Raw genomic sequence first — 14,558 nt, 5'->3', positions numbered from 1 at the left:
GAACATTGCTTGTAATTATTTTTTTTAATGCCGTTATCTTGAGATCACAAGTTAATTTATCTCAAGAAAACAAAAAGTCAATTTCTCCAGATAACAAGTTAATTTATTATGAGATTTATCACAGGTGGAGCTCATTCTCATTGGTTCATTCCTGTCTTCTCCTCTCCATGTCTCCCTCACATGGACAGCTCAACTATTTATACCAAGAAGCCTTCAGGTGGCCCTTAAGGTTCAAATCTCCCTCTGTCCCTCTCTCTACCGTATTGTTTGGTATTTCTCCTACATGAAACATCCCATCATATTATGACCAGGATTTAATCAACCTGCCGTTTGCCTGTGACCTAGATGTCGTTTATAGAGGTGTTGTTAATAATAATAATGGATACTGCTTGATCTGACATTTTCAGGTTAAATCAGTTGCTGCAGTTGTCAAGACGCCACCTGTGCACGCTGGCGTGACTCCGCTGACCTCTGATAAACATTATAAGTCATAAGAGGAAATAACGATTTGTTTTCTCAAGATAACGAAATAATTAACTGGTAATCTGGAGATAACTGCATTAAAAAAAATTGCAGGCACGGTCGCTCTCTGCTTCTGTACAGTTGTGATTTACAGGTTTATTTTACATCTCTATTAAGGTGATTTTCAGATAAGTTTTCTGGGACACATGGGGGCAGGTGGAGGGTGGAGGGAGGGTGCTTGTGGGGGGGGGGGGGCAGGTGGAGGACATGAAGCTCTCCTCCGGGAATTTCACTCTCCGTAGTTGCCCTGCTGTCTGTCAGTAAGTAGACTCTTGTCCTCTTGCTGTAGTTTGTCTTGAAATGACACGCCAGTCCCCTGCCGGCCACGCGCCTCCTCGGGCACCAGCAGAACATAAAGTGAGCCGCGCGCGCACCGGGCTCAGCAGTGAACCATCCAGCGGCTGGTGAGAGGTGAGGTGTGTTGTGAGCGTCCGGTGAGAGGAGAAGAGAAAACATGCAGCGGGTGTAACATGATCTGCGGGAACTGTGCGCACTTACCTGCGCTGGAAGTCTCTTTTCTCCGGGAGCGCAGGAGGTGATGCGCCCTGCGGGACTCGGGTCGGGTCTGTTACTGGAGAGGATGGCGGAGCAGTGGAGCCACAACACCACGTCCTCTTGGAACCGGTCCGCTACGGGTCAGGACCGGTTCAGCAGCCTGGATGACATCGACATACCGGCGGACGGTTCCCCGACCCTGCGCATCCTCATCTCCATCGTGTACTCCGTGGTGTGCGCTGCCGGGCTGGTCGGGAACCTGCTGGTGTTCTTCCTGATGAAAGTGCGCCGGGGCAGGAAGAAACGCTCCAGCATCAACCTGTTCATCCTCAACCTGGCCGTGACGGACTTCCAGTTCGTCCTGACGTTGCCGTTCTGGGCGGTGGACACGGCTCTGGACTTCAGCTGGCCGTTTGGGAACGCCATGTGCAAGATCATACTCTCCGTGACGGTTATGAACATGTACGCCAGCGTGTTTTTCCTCACTGCTATGAGCGTCACCCGGTACTGGTCTGTGGCTTCGGCGCTGAAAGACCGGACCCGGCGGCGGATGTGCCCGGTGCGCTGGGTGATCGCTGGTCTCTGGGTCTCCGCCACGGTGGCCTCTCTGCCCACCGCTATCTTCTCCACGGTGAAGAGCGTGGCCGGTGAGAGGCTGTGCCTGCTGGGCTTCCCGGACGGTCAGTCTTGGCTGGCGCTGTATCACCTCCAGAAGATCATGGTGGCTTTCGTGTTCCCCATGCTGATCGTCACCGTCTGCTACCTGCTGCTGCTGCGCTTCGTGCGCCTGCGGAGCATGAACAACAACCAGGTGAAGCGGAGGTCCAGAGTGACCCGGTCGGTCACCATCGTCGTCCTCTCCTTCTTCATCTGCTGGATGCCCAACCACGCCATCACCTTCTGGGGCGTCCTGGTGAAGTTCAACCTGGTCAACTGGGATAAAATGTACTACATGGTGCACACTTACGTCCACCCTGTGACCGTGTGCCTGGCGCACACCAACAGCTGCCTGAACCCGGTGCTGTACTGCCTGATGCGCCGGGAGTTCAGGAAGAAGATGAAGGATCTGTTCTGGAGGATTTCCTCACCCACCGGGACGAACACCTGCCACCTGAGGCCGTTCTCCGGGACGGTGAGAGCGGAGCCGGACGACACGCAGATTGTCATCCCGCTGAATACCGTGGAGACGGAAAACTGCCGCCTGTCTGTTCTAACGGACCACTGCGACACGGAGGCGCTTCAGAGATAAACAGACTGTCAACTAAAAGACTGAAAGCCTCTGTATGTGGAGAGAAACATCTTTTTTTCTGACTGATAATCGGTATTTTAAATGATTCCCTCGTGAATGTTGGTGATTTGTTTCAGCTTTTAAAACATCTAGAAACACTATAAAGACTGTGCCAAATCCAACCAGCGCCAGTGTATAAAATAAAGGAGAGGACAAAACATTCACACGTGGCCCATAATATGTTTTTTCTTTGCATCAAAGGAATTTTTCTAACACTTTATCACAATTTAAAGGCGTGAAACATGAAAGGAAAGGACATAACACTTGTGCGTAAATTGCGCGCCTCGCAGGACGCGCGGTGAGTCAAACCATCCAGCTGCTTCACATCACTGCGCTGAGTCCGGCTCGGATCTCAAATGATTAAGTCGTGCTGATGTTTTTGGAAAGCTGACTCTTTGATTTTTTGTTTTCTTGAATATCAACTGAGTGCAGGCTCAGCGTCACATCCAATGCTGCTTCGTTCTCTAAAGTGCTCTCTGTGCAGACTTGTGTGGAGTCAGTCATCGCGCTGCAGGAGAGGAGCCAGCTGTTACTGCTGCTGCTGCTGCTTCAAACATCATTCTGTGGAGTATTATTGACGTTTGTTGTGGCTGGTATGTAAAATGTACAAGCTTAAGTAAATGAATGTAAAAAAAAAAAAAAAAGCCAAATTAACCTTAAAACTGTTTGGAGAATAAACTATTTCATCTGTGTTGACATGAAATCAAGTGTTAGTGCTGTTTTAGGTTTTTTGTGCAGATTCTGTAACGTGTCAGCAAGCTGTGAAGCTGTTCAGGGGTTGTTGTGAAGTCAGGTGTTTACATGCCAGCGGTCTCAGGGCTGCAGTCCTGCTGTAAGGATAATACTAACAGAGAAGACTTTTATTGGAGAAGATGAATGTAAATGTTTATTTTTAAACGGTTAAAGACACTTATGAAACACACAGCAGAGCGCTTAAAGGGGCCTATTTTTGGAAATGTAAATCCTCTGTTTCTTTACAGGTCAAAGATGTTTAAATGAGACATTTTAATGTTCAGTTCTGTTTGAATTTTAAAGTACTTTAACACAAACATACTCTTTTTTTTCATGCACTTAGTTTCTAGAAATGCATCACAGCTGAGCTCCATCCAGTCAGCATTTGAAGTGGAAACCATCCAATCAGCAGGCGTACCTGTCAGCCAATCAGGGCTCAGTGCTGTAAAAAGACTCAGTCTTTGAATTCATGTCAAAAAGTTACAAGAAAACGTTGTTCTTGTTTATTGTTCATATCATGAGCTTTAATATATTTCCTCAGTTAATCTTTTGGTTGATTAAAAGTGATTAAAGACGACGGTTATATTCTTAAAGCTAAATTGATGTTTGACCAACAGTCTAAAACACAAATGTATTCAGTTTACTGTCTCAGAAGATGAAGAAAAACAGAAAATTTTCGCAATGCTGAAGCTGAAACTAAGAAATGTTTGCTGTTTTTGCTTTAAAAAATGACTTTAAAAAACAGATTGTTTGAATTGTTGCTTTCAAGCAAATGAAAAGTTATATCTTCTATCAGAAATGTCTGGTTTTCTATTAAAACACACTACAAAAACCATTGTCCCTGTTTAAAATGACTATTTCTATATTTATCAAAAATGTGAGTGTGTTGTTTGCAGTTTTAGTTCATGTTTGGTTGAGATGAAGCTTATGCAAAGGTCATGATTTCACTTTCTGTACTGAACAAAGTACAATTTGTACAAACAAATTACGAATTTCCTCTTGAGATCAAGCTTAAAGGTTGAAATGCAGCAACAGGCTGCAGAGTCATTTTCTCCTCATGTTTGGAAGGAAATTAACATAAAATAACTCAACTGTGTTTCTCTTAAAATGTATGATTATGGTTCTAGTTTTAATTACATCAGATTTGTAGTTTTAGTGCAAAAAAACTGCTGCCACATTGTTTTAAGTTGAGTTCATGTTTGGGAGGTGAAGGTTAAGTTTCTCTTGAGATCTAACTGAATGGTAAAAATATAAAGAATAATAGGCTGCAGAGTGTTTTCTTCACATCTTTTGCAGCAAATGAAGATAAATTAGTGAGTTGATTTCTTATTTATTTATACTGTTATGATTTTTCCAGGCCTACTTTTTCCCAGTCTGCAGGTTCACCTCATTTGAATGACAGGAGCTGCTACTGTCAGCCAATCAGGGTTCAGTATGATGAATAAACTTGGTCTTCACGTCCCAAAACATCACTTTTATCTAAATGACATCACTTTGCATAACGTTTTTCATATCATGATTCATAATATCCAAATATCCAATCAGAAATCTGTGGTTTTCTTCAATTTATGGTAGAATATATGCAATAATAGGTTTCAGAGAGTCATTTTCTTCCTTTTTTTATGTACCTGGTATGATTCTTTTCAAACCCAGTTTATTTCCCAGTCTGGCCAGTTTGAATCTGCAGGTTTAGCTCATTTGAATGAGAGGAGCTGCTACCGTCAGCCAATCAAAGATCAGTACGATAAAAAGACTCGGCCTTCATGTCCCAAAAAAATCAGAGAATGAAGAGAAAGTAACTGATATGACTGTTTGACTCCAGGCTGAGACTTGACCTCTGAATGACCTCTGAATGACCTCTTCTGCCATAACTGAATTTTAATCAGATTTTTAAAAACTGAGAAACATTTTTGGATCATATCAGCAGAAACATACATACTGTTTATTTAATTAATAAGTAATTATTTAATCACTTATCAAATGCAGTGTTGCAAAGGGCTTCACATAGAGCAGAAATACAGGAATAAAGCAAAGAGCAGCACACACTGCAGGTTGTTTAAAGACAGTTCAGCCTATAAGCACTGAAGTGGACTTTGCTCCTTCACTTACAAACCCGGAGAAGTGGCTCGATGAATCTTTTATCACATGTCACGCCGCAAGCCACAAACAGCCCAGAAACTAGTGGTGTGTGAAAATACAGCTGCCCTTTATCTCACACACACACACACACACACACACACACACACACACCCAAACACACACACAGAGTGAAGTGCCGTCGGTTTAATGAGGTCAACAGAGCTTCTCTGGCAGCCTGTGGTGGTTTCGTCGTAAATCTGTTGAGCTTTAATACACAGAGTCTGAACAGGAGCCTTAAAGAGGCAGACAGGAAGTCTTAGATGGAGTTAAAGTCCATTTACTTCTGTCGTGTCTACATTACAGCTCACAACAAAATCCAACCAGGTGTAATGAGATATTTCACTTTTTCTTCACATTTTAAATCCTAAACTTTACACTTTTGAAGTTGCTGTCTAGACTGATGAATCCTCAAACAAAGCTGAAGGTCGCAGAGCTCCAGTATCACCCCTCAAGGCTGTAATGCTCATTGCACTTCATAAAAATAGTGAACAGAACAAACAGCATAAATGGGAATTTTCCCAAGAACAGCTGACTCTGGTTTGTATATACAGTATCTAACAACAACCATAAAGGGTTGCATTATATCCTACACTGCAACAAAACTGACATTTTCTATTTTGGTCAAGTAATGAAATATCTACTGTACCACACGTATTCTGTTCTGACTCTGAGTCTGTTTAAGTTTCCATGTCTTGAGTAAAGTCTCGAGTAAGTTTTGGTCAAGGTTTCACTGATTTTATTTTTTAAAAACACCCTGGTGTCGCTGAATTCCACAACTTTTTGTACGCTTTAAAAATCCAACAAGTTCAAATTAAGCACCAAAATACATCATGGCTATGTAATTGTCCTTGAGAACAACACATAGATGTGATTTCTGATCTGACGTGCCTCTCTGTAAGGTGACAGTACTGCTGTTGTCATTTAAAGGGGTCATATTATGCTTTTTGTGATTTTCTTTTATTTACATCCTGTTATGATATCGGATATCTATGCTAAACATGCCAAAGTTCCAAAACTTGACTTGAACATATGTAGTTTTTGACATATGTAGGGTTTGCTTTTGCAGGGCTTCAACCAAGCAGCAACCTCCAGGGCTGAAAAATGAAGCCAATGCTGAAGTGCCAAAAACTGCAGTTCTTCAAATGACCACTTGAGGCTCCAAAAGCGAGTCAATCCCCATAGACCTCCATGTTAAAATGCCCAGAAGCAGCAGAAATAAACATGTTTACAGCCTGGTCTACCTTGCCGACGAGCTGACGTCAGCTCGTTGCGCTGTCCATTCCGTAGCCTTGGTTGCTAAGGTTGTTGCTATGGTTTTTCCATGTGTTGTTTACGTTTCCACTCATATTTCTTATCAGATTTCAGCTCAAACATGTTGAAGAGCAAGAAAAAAAAAAATCTACGACTATAGTTTGTTTCATAATTTGTTGTCATAGCCTCCTGAGCTGCTGGAAGTCGTCAGTTTCCTGAAGCTGACCAATCAGAACAGAGTGGGCTCATCAGGAGGCGGGGCCTTAAAGAGACAGGAAATGAAACAGCCTGTTTTAGACAGAGGCTGAACTGAGGGGCTGCATAAAGGGCCAGTATGAGATAAGTATGGAGGTTTTTTTTACTGTAAATCATGCAAAGGTATTCCAGTTAAACCCCAGAATAAAAATATGACTGGATTTTTTTTAAAGTGTACATATAGGTTTGAATAACACATGTACAGTATATTTTGATCCATGGGTATTGGGTAAATGTCAGTAAATGTTTTTCTGGATTGAATGAAACTATGAAACTGAGCAGGAAAAATACCATTTATTTCTATGAAGCACTTTGGGAATTGCCACTTAAATTATCGGGGAAACACAGATTAATAATTAATCACTCACTCAGAAAAGATAATGTGATAAGGCCCTCCAGGAACAGATTTTATCAGACCGATTTGACTGTGAAGCCAAATGTGTCGCACAGTCTCGGGCAGAGTTAAGTGCTTGGATTAACTCTGTTTTTAGGGGGTGAAGTGGCCTCGTGGACTTCAGTCAATAATCAACATTAATGAGGGTAAAAACCAACAGGCTGCTGAAGTGCTAGTATAGTCTAGTAGCAGTAAGAGTTATTCATCCCCACCCTCAAAATGTGAGTATGTGACTCACTGTGAATAATAATGAAAGCAGCAGCGTTCAGACATCGCGGCCTCAGAGCTCACAGTGGAAAAATAAACACTTTTACGAAAAGGCATCAAGGCTGAAAAACAGATTCAGACCCTCTGAAGGGTCCTTGAGGAAGACTCTGGTTACACCGGAGAACTGCGACAAAATGTCAATCAATATGTTTGTGTTTTTGTGGTTTGTTGTTACTGACTTTTTTTTTAGACACCAGACGTAATTTAGATAACAAAACACTTTTATTATAATGACTTGACTATCTCACTCATTCAAGATGACAAAATATTACCTTCTTTTGTGATAATTACATTAAATTCAGTATTATACCAAGGTAATTTTCTTGTTTCCTTGAGATTTATTAATCCTGACTTGATTATCCCGTATTATCAATAACAAAGTGCTTCTTCTCTTTGCTATAATTTGATTTAATTATCTAATTTAGCAAAACCATATTTTGTTGTTTCTATGGTGCTTATATCAACTATTTAAAACTTGAAGATGATATATTAATCCTGACTTGATTATCTCCTGATAATCCAGTTTTTTAAAAATAATTTAATTATCATTTAATTCAGATAAAATATTGTTTTCTGTTCCGTTTTTGCTTTACTATACAATATATATCATTTTTGAAAGTCTTCTCCTGAGGTGACAATTTAATTCCCTCACTATCTTTTAAGATCTCATTAACTCAGGATTTATTAACCCTGACTTGATTATCCTTATCACATTTCGATAATCATCACATTTTCCTTATAATAATGTAGTTTTGACATTCATTACATATACTGTATGTTAATTTTTGAAAATGTTATCCAAAGTAACAATTTAATTACTTTTTTATCTTGAAATGTATTAATCCTGACTTGATTATCTCATCAGATCTCCATAATAAAGCACTTTTTCATAATAATAAAATTAGGTCAAAACCTGATATATGTCTGCATCGTGTATGGTCAGTGTGTGAAATTGTGGCCTATGTGTTACAGGGACAGTCAGTTGTATTTTCTATAATATATACTTGTTGTTAAAATGTGCTAAAGTAGCATCACATGACACGGTTAAGCTACATTTTAGTTTAAAAAAAAGGGTATAAATGCAGTTGCAAGAACAATACTTTCCACTCAATTCTTGGGATGTTTGATTTGAAAGAGAACAAATTTTAATTATAACTATTCTAATTATCTGTTAACTCCACCTGCTCTTTCATTTGTTTCTATCTGTGGATGTCTGTAAACATATGGTCTAATCCATGTTTACTTAGGATTAGCATGCTAGGCTAACAGTCCGTCAGCTGTGTGACTTCATATCTATGCTGTGACATCTTTCAGAGCACACAAACACTGTCAACTGCCCAGCACGGTGCTGTTTAACCAGAAACACCACAGCTACACCTTATGTTCATATTTTAAAGTTGGTTTCAATCTGATACCAATTAACAGAGGGCCAGAATCGCTGATATCAATACTGATACTTTTTATTATTAAAAGCGGCTTATGTACTTTAATGTAGGGGAGAGCAGTGTGTTATAATTTATGAGGTGAATGCATCATCAACAGGCTAAATCTGGATACAGTCTCATGACCACTAAATGATTAACCAAAGGTTAGCAATCATTTTAAGGTGATCGGTAGAATTTCTGACACCAGTGAGACGCAGGTTTGATTCCCAACTGAAGCATTTGAATGTCTGAATATAGTCTATATTTAATCAGTCTGCTAAAGTAACAGCTAATAATGACCAATTACAGTTTGAAAATGTAACATTAACCAATGCTGAAGATCCAATTTGAATAAAATATTAATTTTGCTGCTATATATACCTGGATATTTCTTGCCTCTATGAAAAGACTCTGCCAGTGAACTCTGTCTGAGGCATTTCCCTCCTCCTCCCTTCTTTTCTGTTGCAGCTCAGAGCTCTTCTCGTGGTTTTTCATGTGTTTAAACAAATCAGTGTTGTTGCCACAGTAGTGAACAGCCTTCCCAGATACATCGTAGTCTGCAACGTTTTCAGTGGCAGCTGTAAAATAGCTCCACACGATGCTCCTCCTTCGTTCAGCCACCACTGCAGGCATGTGTTGGACTGGGGCCAGATGATACAACAGGTACAACGTAGAAGAGAGAAACTGGTATCAATCCTATTAACGCTAGAATTGATCTTTAAAAACCAGACGTAGTATCTTTAGTGTCAATATTTTGGGATTGATCCGCCCACCCCTAGGCTACACACAGCATGGCTATGCTAATGATGCTAGCCATGCTAACCAGCTGCTAGCCATGTAGGCTGATAAAATGGATCAGTCATGTCTCTTTGTATGGTGCGTCTGTCAGTCGCGGAGCCTCCATGTGAGACGCTTTGGTTGGTAAATGTGTGTTTTTAAAACTTATTTGAGGACTGAGCTCACTCTTAGTCCCGCTGAGAATGAGCTGCGCTCAGGGCTCAGCTGTAAACGTCCCCCGATGACGTAATAGAAACTGTTTGTGCCGATTCATTTTGAAAGAGCAACGGCCAATGGGGAAACTCCAACACTGGACCGGCTGACCAATTCAAGTCAGTTTTATTAATATATTGCCAAATCATAACAGAAGTTATTTCAGGGCACTTTTCACAGAGAGCAGGTCAAGACCGGACTCTTTATTTTAGAGAGACCCAACATTCCCCCATGAGCAGCACTTAGCGACGGCGGCGAGGAAAAACTCCCCTTTAATGGGAAGAAACCTCAAGCAGAACAGTGCTCCAGGTGCACTCCAGGTCCATCTGCCTTGACTGGTTTGGTTGAGAGAGAAAGAAGGAGGGAGGGGGAAAGAGGAGAGAGAGACACAGAGAAGCACAACAATAATAACACTAACAAAAATAATAACAATAGAAATATGACTAATAATAATAATAATAGCAGGCTTGTAACTTTATCACTCAGTGAGTGAGTCAGTCAGTCATGGATATTTGGGGTTATAGGGCCAAAAAATGTGCATTTTCTGTTATGTTTTTGTGGTACATATATTCATTTTTGTTATTTCACTACCCCAAGATAATAATCCTTATTACCTTATTTTATACATTAATCCTTACTTGATAATCTCATCACAGCAACTCATCTCAATTTAATTATGAAATTCAGCAAAATCATGATATTTTGTTGTGTTTTTGTGCCTATTCTAATTAAATCACAAGGTAACAAACTGAGATATGAGATATATTAATTCTGACTTTGTTGCCTTCTCAAATACTGATAACAAAGCACTTTTAAAAATAATTTAACTGTTATGTTTTTGTATTTACTATATACATTTACCTAATTATCTCCAGACTTATTAATCATAATTTGATTATCTCATCACCTTTTCATGATGACTTTGAGTTACAAAGTGTTAATTTCTGTTATGTTTTGTCTTACTTATATCTCTTCTTTTCAAACTCTTATCCCAACGTAACGACTTTATTATCTTCTTGTCTCAAGATATATTAATCGTGACTTAATTATCATCATGATTGTGATCATCATCATCATTTAATTTTCCTCATTATTCTAAGAAAAGTAATTAAATTTCAAATTTGTGCGGTGCTGATTTTAACTTTTATGTCCAAGATAACGATTGAGATAACAGTTATCTCGTTATCTCAACGTATCAAACTTGTGATTATGATTTATTCATCTCATTATCTTCAGATAACAAACGGTGGTCATAACAAACATTACGTGTGATGATATAAATCAGCTCATTATTGTTTTTCTGTTCTCTTCTGGGATGATGAAACAGACTTGGAGAGACCATGAAGCTTGTTACCTCGAGATAATGAGACATTAGTTTCCATCTTGAAACAGCAGTGTTTAATATCTTAAATCATGATGATTAACAAATTATATAACCTCCTAATTGCATTTTATCTATGGATAATGGACATTAAAAACTAGTGCTGTTTGTTTTCTTGTGATAAATATATAAAACTCAAAATGTAAAGACAAAAAACCCTCAAAAATATCATCCGAAATCAAGATGGACATCTGAAACCAGAGGGTGGTGAATGTTCTTCCTCAGTATTCGCACTATTTGTGCCAGAATCATGAATTTGCCATCATGTTTTTCTCTCCCTGCACTTTTAACAGTCAGTGTTTATTTCCTCTGGGAGCAGAAGACAAACAGAAGCCCCACCCTTGATGTCTGTACTTTGCTGTTTCTGCCTCAAAGTGGAAGTGAAAAACACAGCCGGCATCGGGTCACGCCTCCAGGGCATCATTTCATAATATCAGCTGTCTAACAAGATTTCATACAGCGAGAGGAATGACTGAATGTGTTGTGTGGGCAGGCTGGATGAGCGCTCGTTTCGTCTGAAAGTAATGATGTGATATGAAACGCTGTGGGTGGAACAACGAGCCTGTTAACACTCTCCGTCAACTGTAACATATCCAAAACCCAACGGGAGGCATTTTTTTACATTCATAAGATGATGTAAAAAAAAAAAAAGACCTCACGCACCCTTGTGGCACGGAGAGGCTCCTCCATCTGGTTTTTTTGATCCACAAACACCAGCGATCACTCACACTGACGTGACGTATGAAGCCCGCAGCTCTCGTTTATCACTAAAATAAATTGGTCACACTTGAGCTCATTCTCTCATTCTTAAGTGTTTCTAGCAGCAGGCGGCTGAGGGTTTAAAACGGCTGTGAGATTTTATCACTTAACTTCAAGAGATGAATCGCTGAGTCCTGTGTGTGTGTGTGTGTGTGTGTGTGTGCTCCAAGTGTTCCCTATAAATCATCACTACTTGTGCTTGTACTTGAGAAACAGCAGCACGTCAACAAGAGATCTTCAGTATAGATAGACATGGAAAGTACATTTACTCAAGTAAAATTTTGAGGTACTTGTACTTTATTTGAGTATTTCCATTATATGCTACTTTATAAATATTGTACTTTCTACTCCACTACATTTATTTGACAGCTTTAGTTACTTTTCAGATGAAGATTTGACACAATGGATAATATAACAAGCTTTTAAAATACATCACATTGTTAAAGATGAAACCAGTGGTTTCCAACCAGTGAGAAGTCATCTTGCATCACCTGTTCTTAAAACAATTTCTGTTAAAATATAGATTGAACAAATAGCAATTTTGTGTGTACAAATTTCCACACCTGTATTTCTTTGTGACCACCTGGCGGCTTCATATAAAACAGAGCGTTTGCAATTAAACAGTTGTGGATTATTACTTTAACTCTATAATCTGCAGTCTAATAATATTTGTGGGACTCAGTGAGTAAATCCACATAATGTTACAAAAGGGTGCCCTCCAGTGACCTAAAGACAAATGCAGTGTACAGTCTAGCTGAGTGTAACATCTGGATGAACTCTGTTTAGCCTGATAATCAGTATTAATGCAGGCAAAGACAACAGTCTGATGCAGCCCTGAGGTGACTGTTAGCGGTGAGAGATATTCAGCCTGATCCTGGAAAGTATGTAACAGTGAATAATAATGTAAGCAGCAGCAGAGTACACTCTTCACAGCTAGATGCAGACCCAGCTGCTCCTCAGGGCTCAAAGGGAGAAAAGACATGAGAGTAGAGAGGAGAGTGAAGAGCTTCAACCCAGCTGCAGAGGACAGAAATATCTGACAGAGCAATATATTTATAAATCAATGTTCTCCTTCAGCGATTATATACCATAAGAGGGTACTGGAAGAAGGTTCCAGTGTTTTGTCTCCTCACTACAGCCGAGTCAAATCCCGGCTGATGAGTTTTCCATGTGCGAAGCTCTGCTAACAGCTGATGACAGGACGGCTTAATCTTCCCCTTCAAAAAATGTTCCAGACTGTGTTTGCAGAGAAAATATGTCATCACACAGACAGAAAAGACGTCTGCAAAGTGGTACTCATCTGAAACTTTGGAGGGATGTTGCGTCTTGGAAACACTAGCAGGCCTGAGGATGGTGACATCATTATCTCCTATTGAGCACTTTTCATTTGTTCCATTTCCTGTTTGGTCTCCGGTTGCTATTGCTGATATAGTAAATACAAGTCCGGGTCCTGATTGGTTCACACAGCCTGCTATACATTTCTTAAAGTTGGAAACACATGTCCACATATTTGAGGAGGTCATGTGACCAGACGGCACATATATCAGATTAAAAAGAAATTTATCATGTCTGGAATTATTCAGACCCATTAATCAACAACAAACCAAACCCACCAGCATATATACTGGAAATGAACCACCAATCAGCCACAACATTAAAATCACCTGCCTAACATTGTGTAGGTCCCCCTCGTAAGTTGTGAGATGGGGCCTCCATGGATCGGACTTGTTTTTCCAGCACACCCCACAGATGCTCGATCGGAATGAGCTCTGGGGAATTTGGAGGCCAAGGCAACACTTTGAACTCTTTGTCATGTTCCTCAAACCATTCCTGAACATTTTTTGCAGTGTGGCAGAGCGCATTATCCTGCTGAAAGAGGCCACTGCCATCAGGGAATACTGTCACCATGAAAGGGGTGGTACTTGGTCTGAAACAATGTTTAGGTAGGTGGTACGTGTCAAAGTAACATCCACATGAATGCCAGCAGGTTTCCCAGCAGAATTTTGCCCAGAGCATCACACTACATCTGCCGGCTTGCCTTTTTCCCATAGTGCATCCTGGTGCCATCTCTTCCTCAGGTAAATGATGCACACGCACCCAGTCGTCCACATGATGTAAAAGAAAACGTGATTCATCACACCAGGCCACCTTCCCCCGTTGCTCCATGTCCAGTTCTGATGCATTGTAGGCACTTTCGGCGGTGGACAGTGGTCAGTGTGTTCTGACACCTATCTATCATAGCCAGCATTAACTTTTTCAGAAGTCTGTGCTACAGTAGCTCTTCTGTGGGATCGGACCAGATGGGTTAGCCTTCGCTCACCACGCACATCAATGAGCCATGGCTGCCCATGACCCTGTTGCCAGTTCATTGGTTGTCCTTCCTTGAACCACTTTTGGTAGGTACTGACCACTGCATACCAGGAGCACCACGCAAGACCTGCTGTTTCAGAGATGCTCTGACCCAGTCATCTAGCCATCATAATTTTATCCCTATCAAAGTCACTCAGATCCTTATGCTTGTCCATTTTTCCTGCTTTCAACACATTAACTTCAAGAACTGACTCTTCATTTGCTGCCTAATATATTCCCCCCCTTGACAGGTGCCACTATAACGAGATAATCATTATTTACTTCACCTGGTGGTGGTGGTTTTAATGTTGT

At 40.5% G+C, this 14,558-nt stretch overlaps 1 protein-coding gene across 1 annotated transcript; it reads left to right on the top strand.

The window, feature by feature from the left end:
- The first annotated feature begins 751 nt into the window (after nt 1-751).
- On the top strand, nt 752-3,872 carry rxfp3.3b (relaxin family peptide receptor 3.3b). The gene has a single exon (XM_042411375.1). It carries the CDS (start codon nt 1,061-1,063, stop codon nt 2,264-2,266), a length of 1,206 nt encoding a protein of 401 aa, XP_042267309.1. The 5' UTR covers nt 752-1,060; the 3' UTR covers nt 2,267-3,872.
- The last annotated feature ends 10,686 nt before the right edge of the window (nt 3,873-14,558 follow it).

The sequence above is a fragment of the Thunnus maccoyii genome, chromosome 5 (assembly GCF_910596095.1).
Source record: "Thunnus maccoyii chromosome 5, fThuMac1.1, whole genome shotgun sequence".
Lineage (NCBI taxonomy): Eukaryota > Metazoa > Chordata > Actinopteri > Scombriformes > Scombridae > Thunnus > Thunnus maccoyii.
The sequence above is the reverse complement of the archived record's forward strand: the minus strand, read 5'-3'. Positions and strand labels throughout refer to the sequence as shown.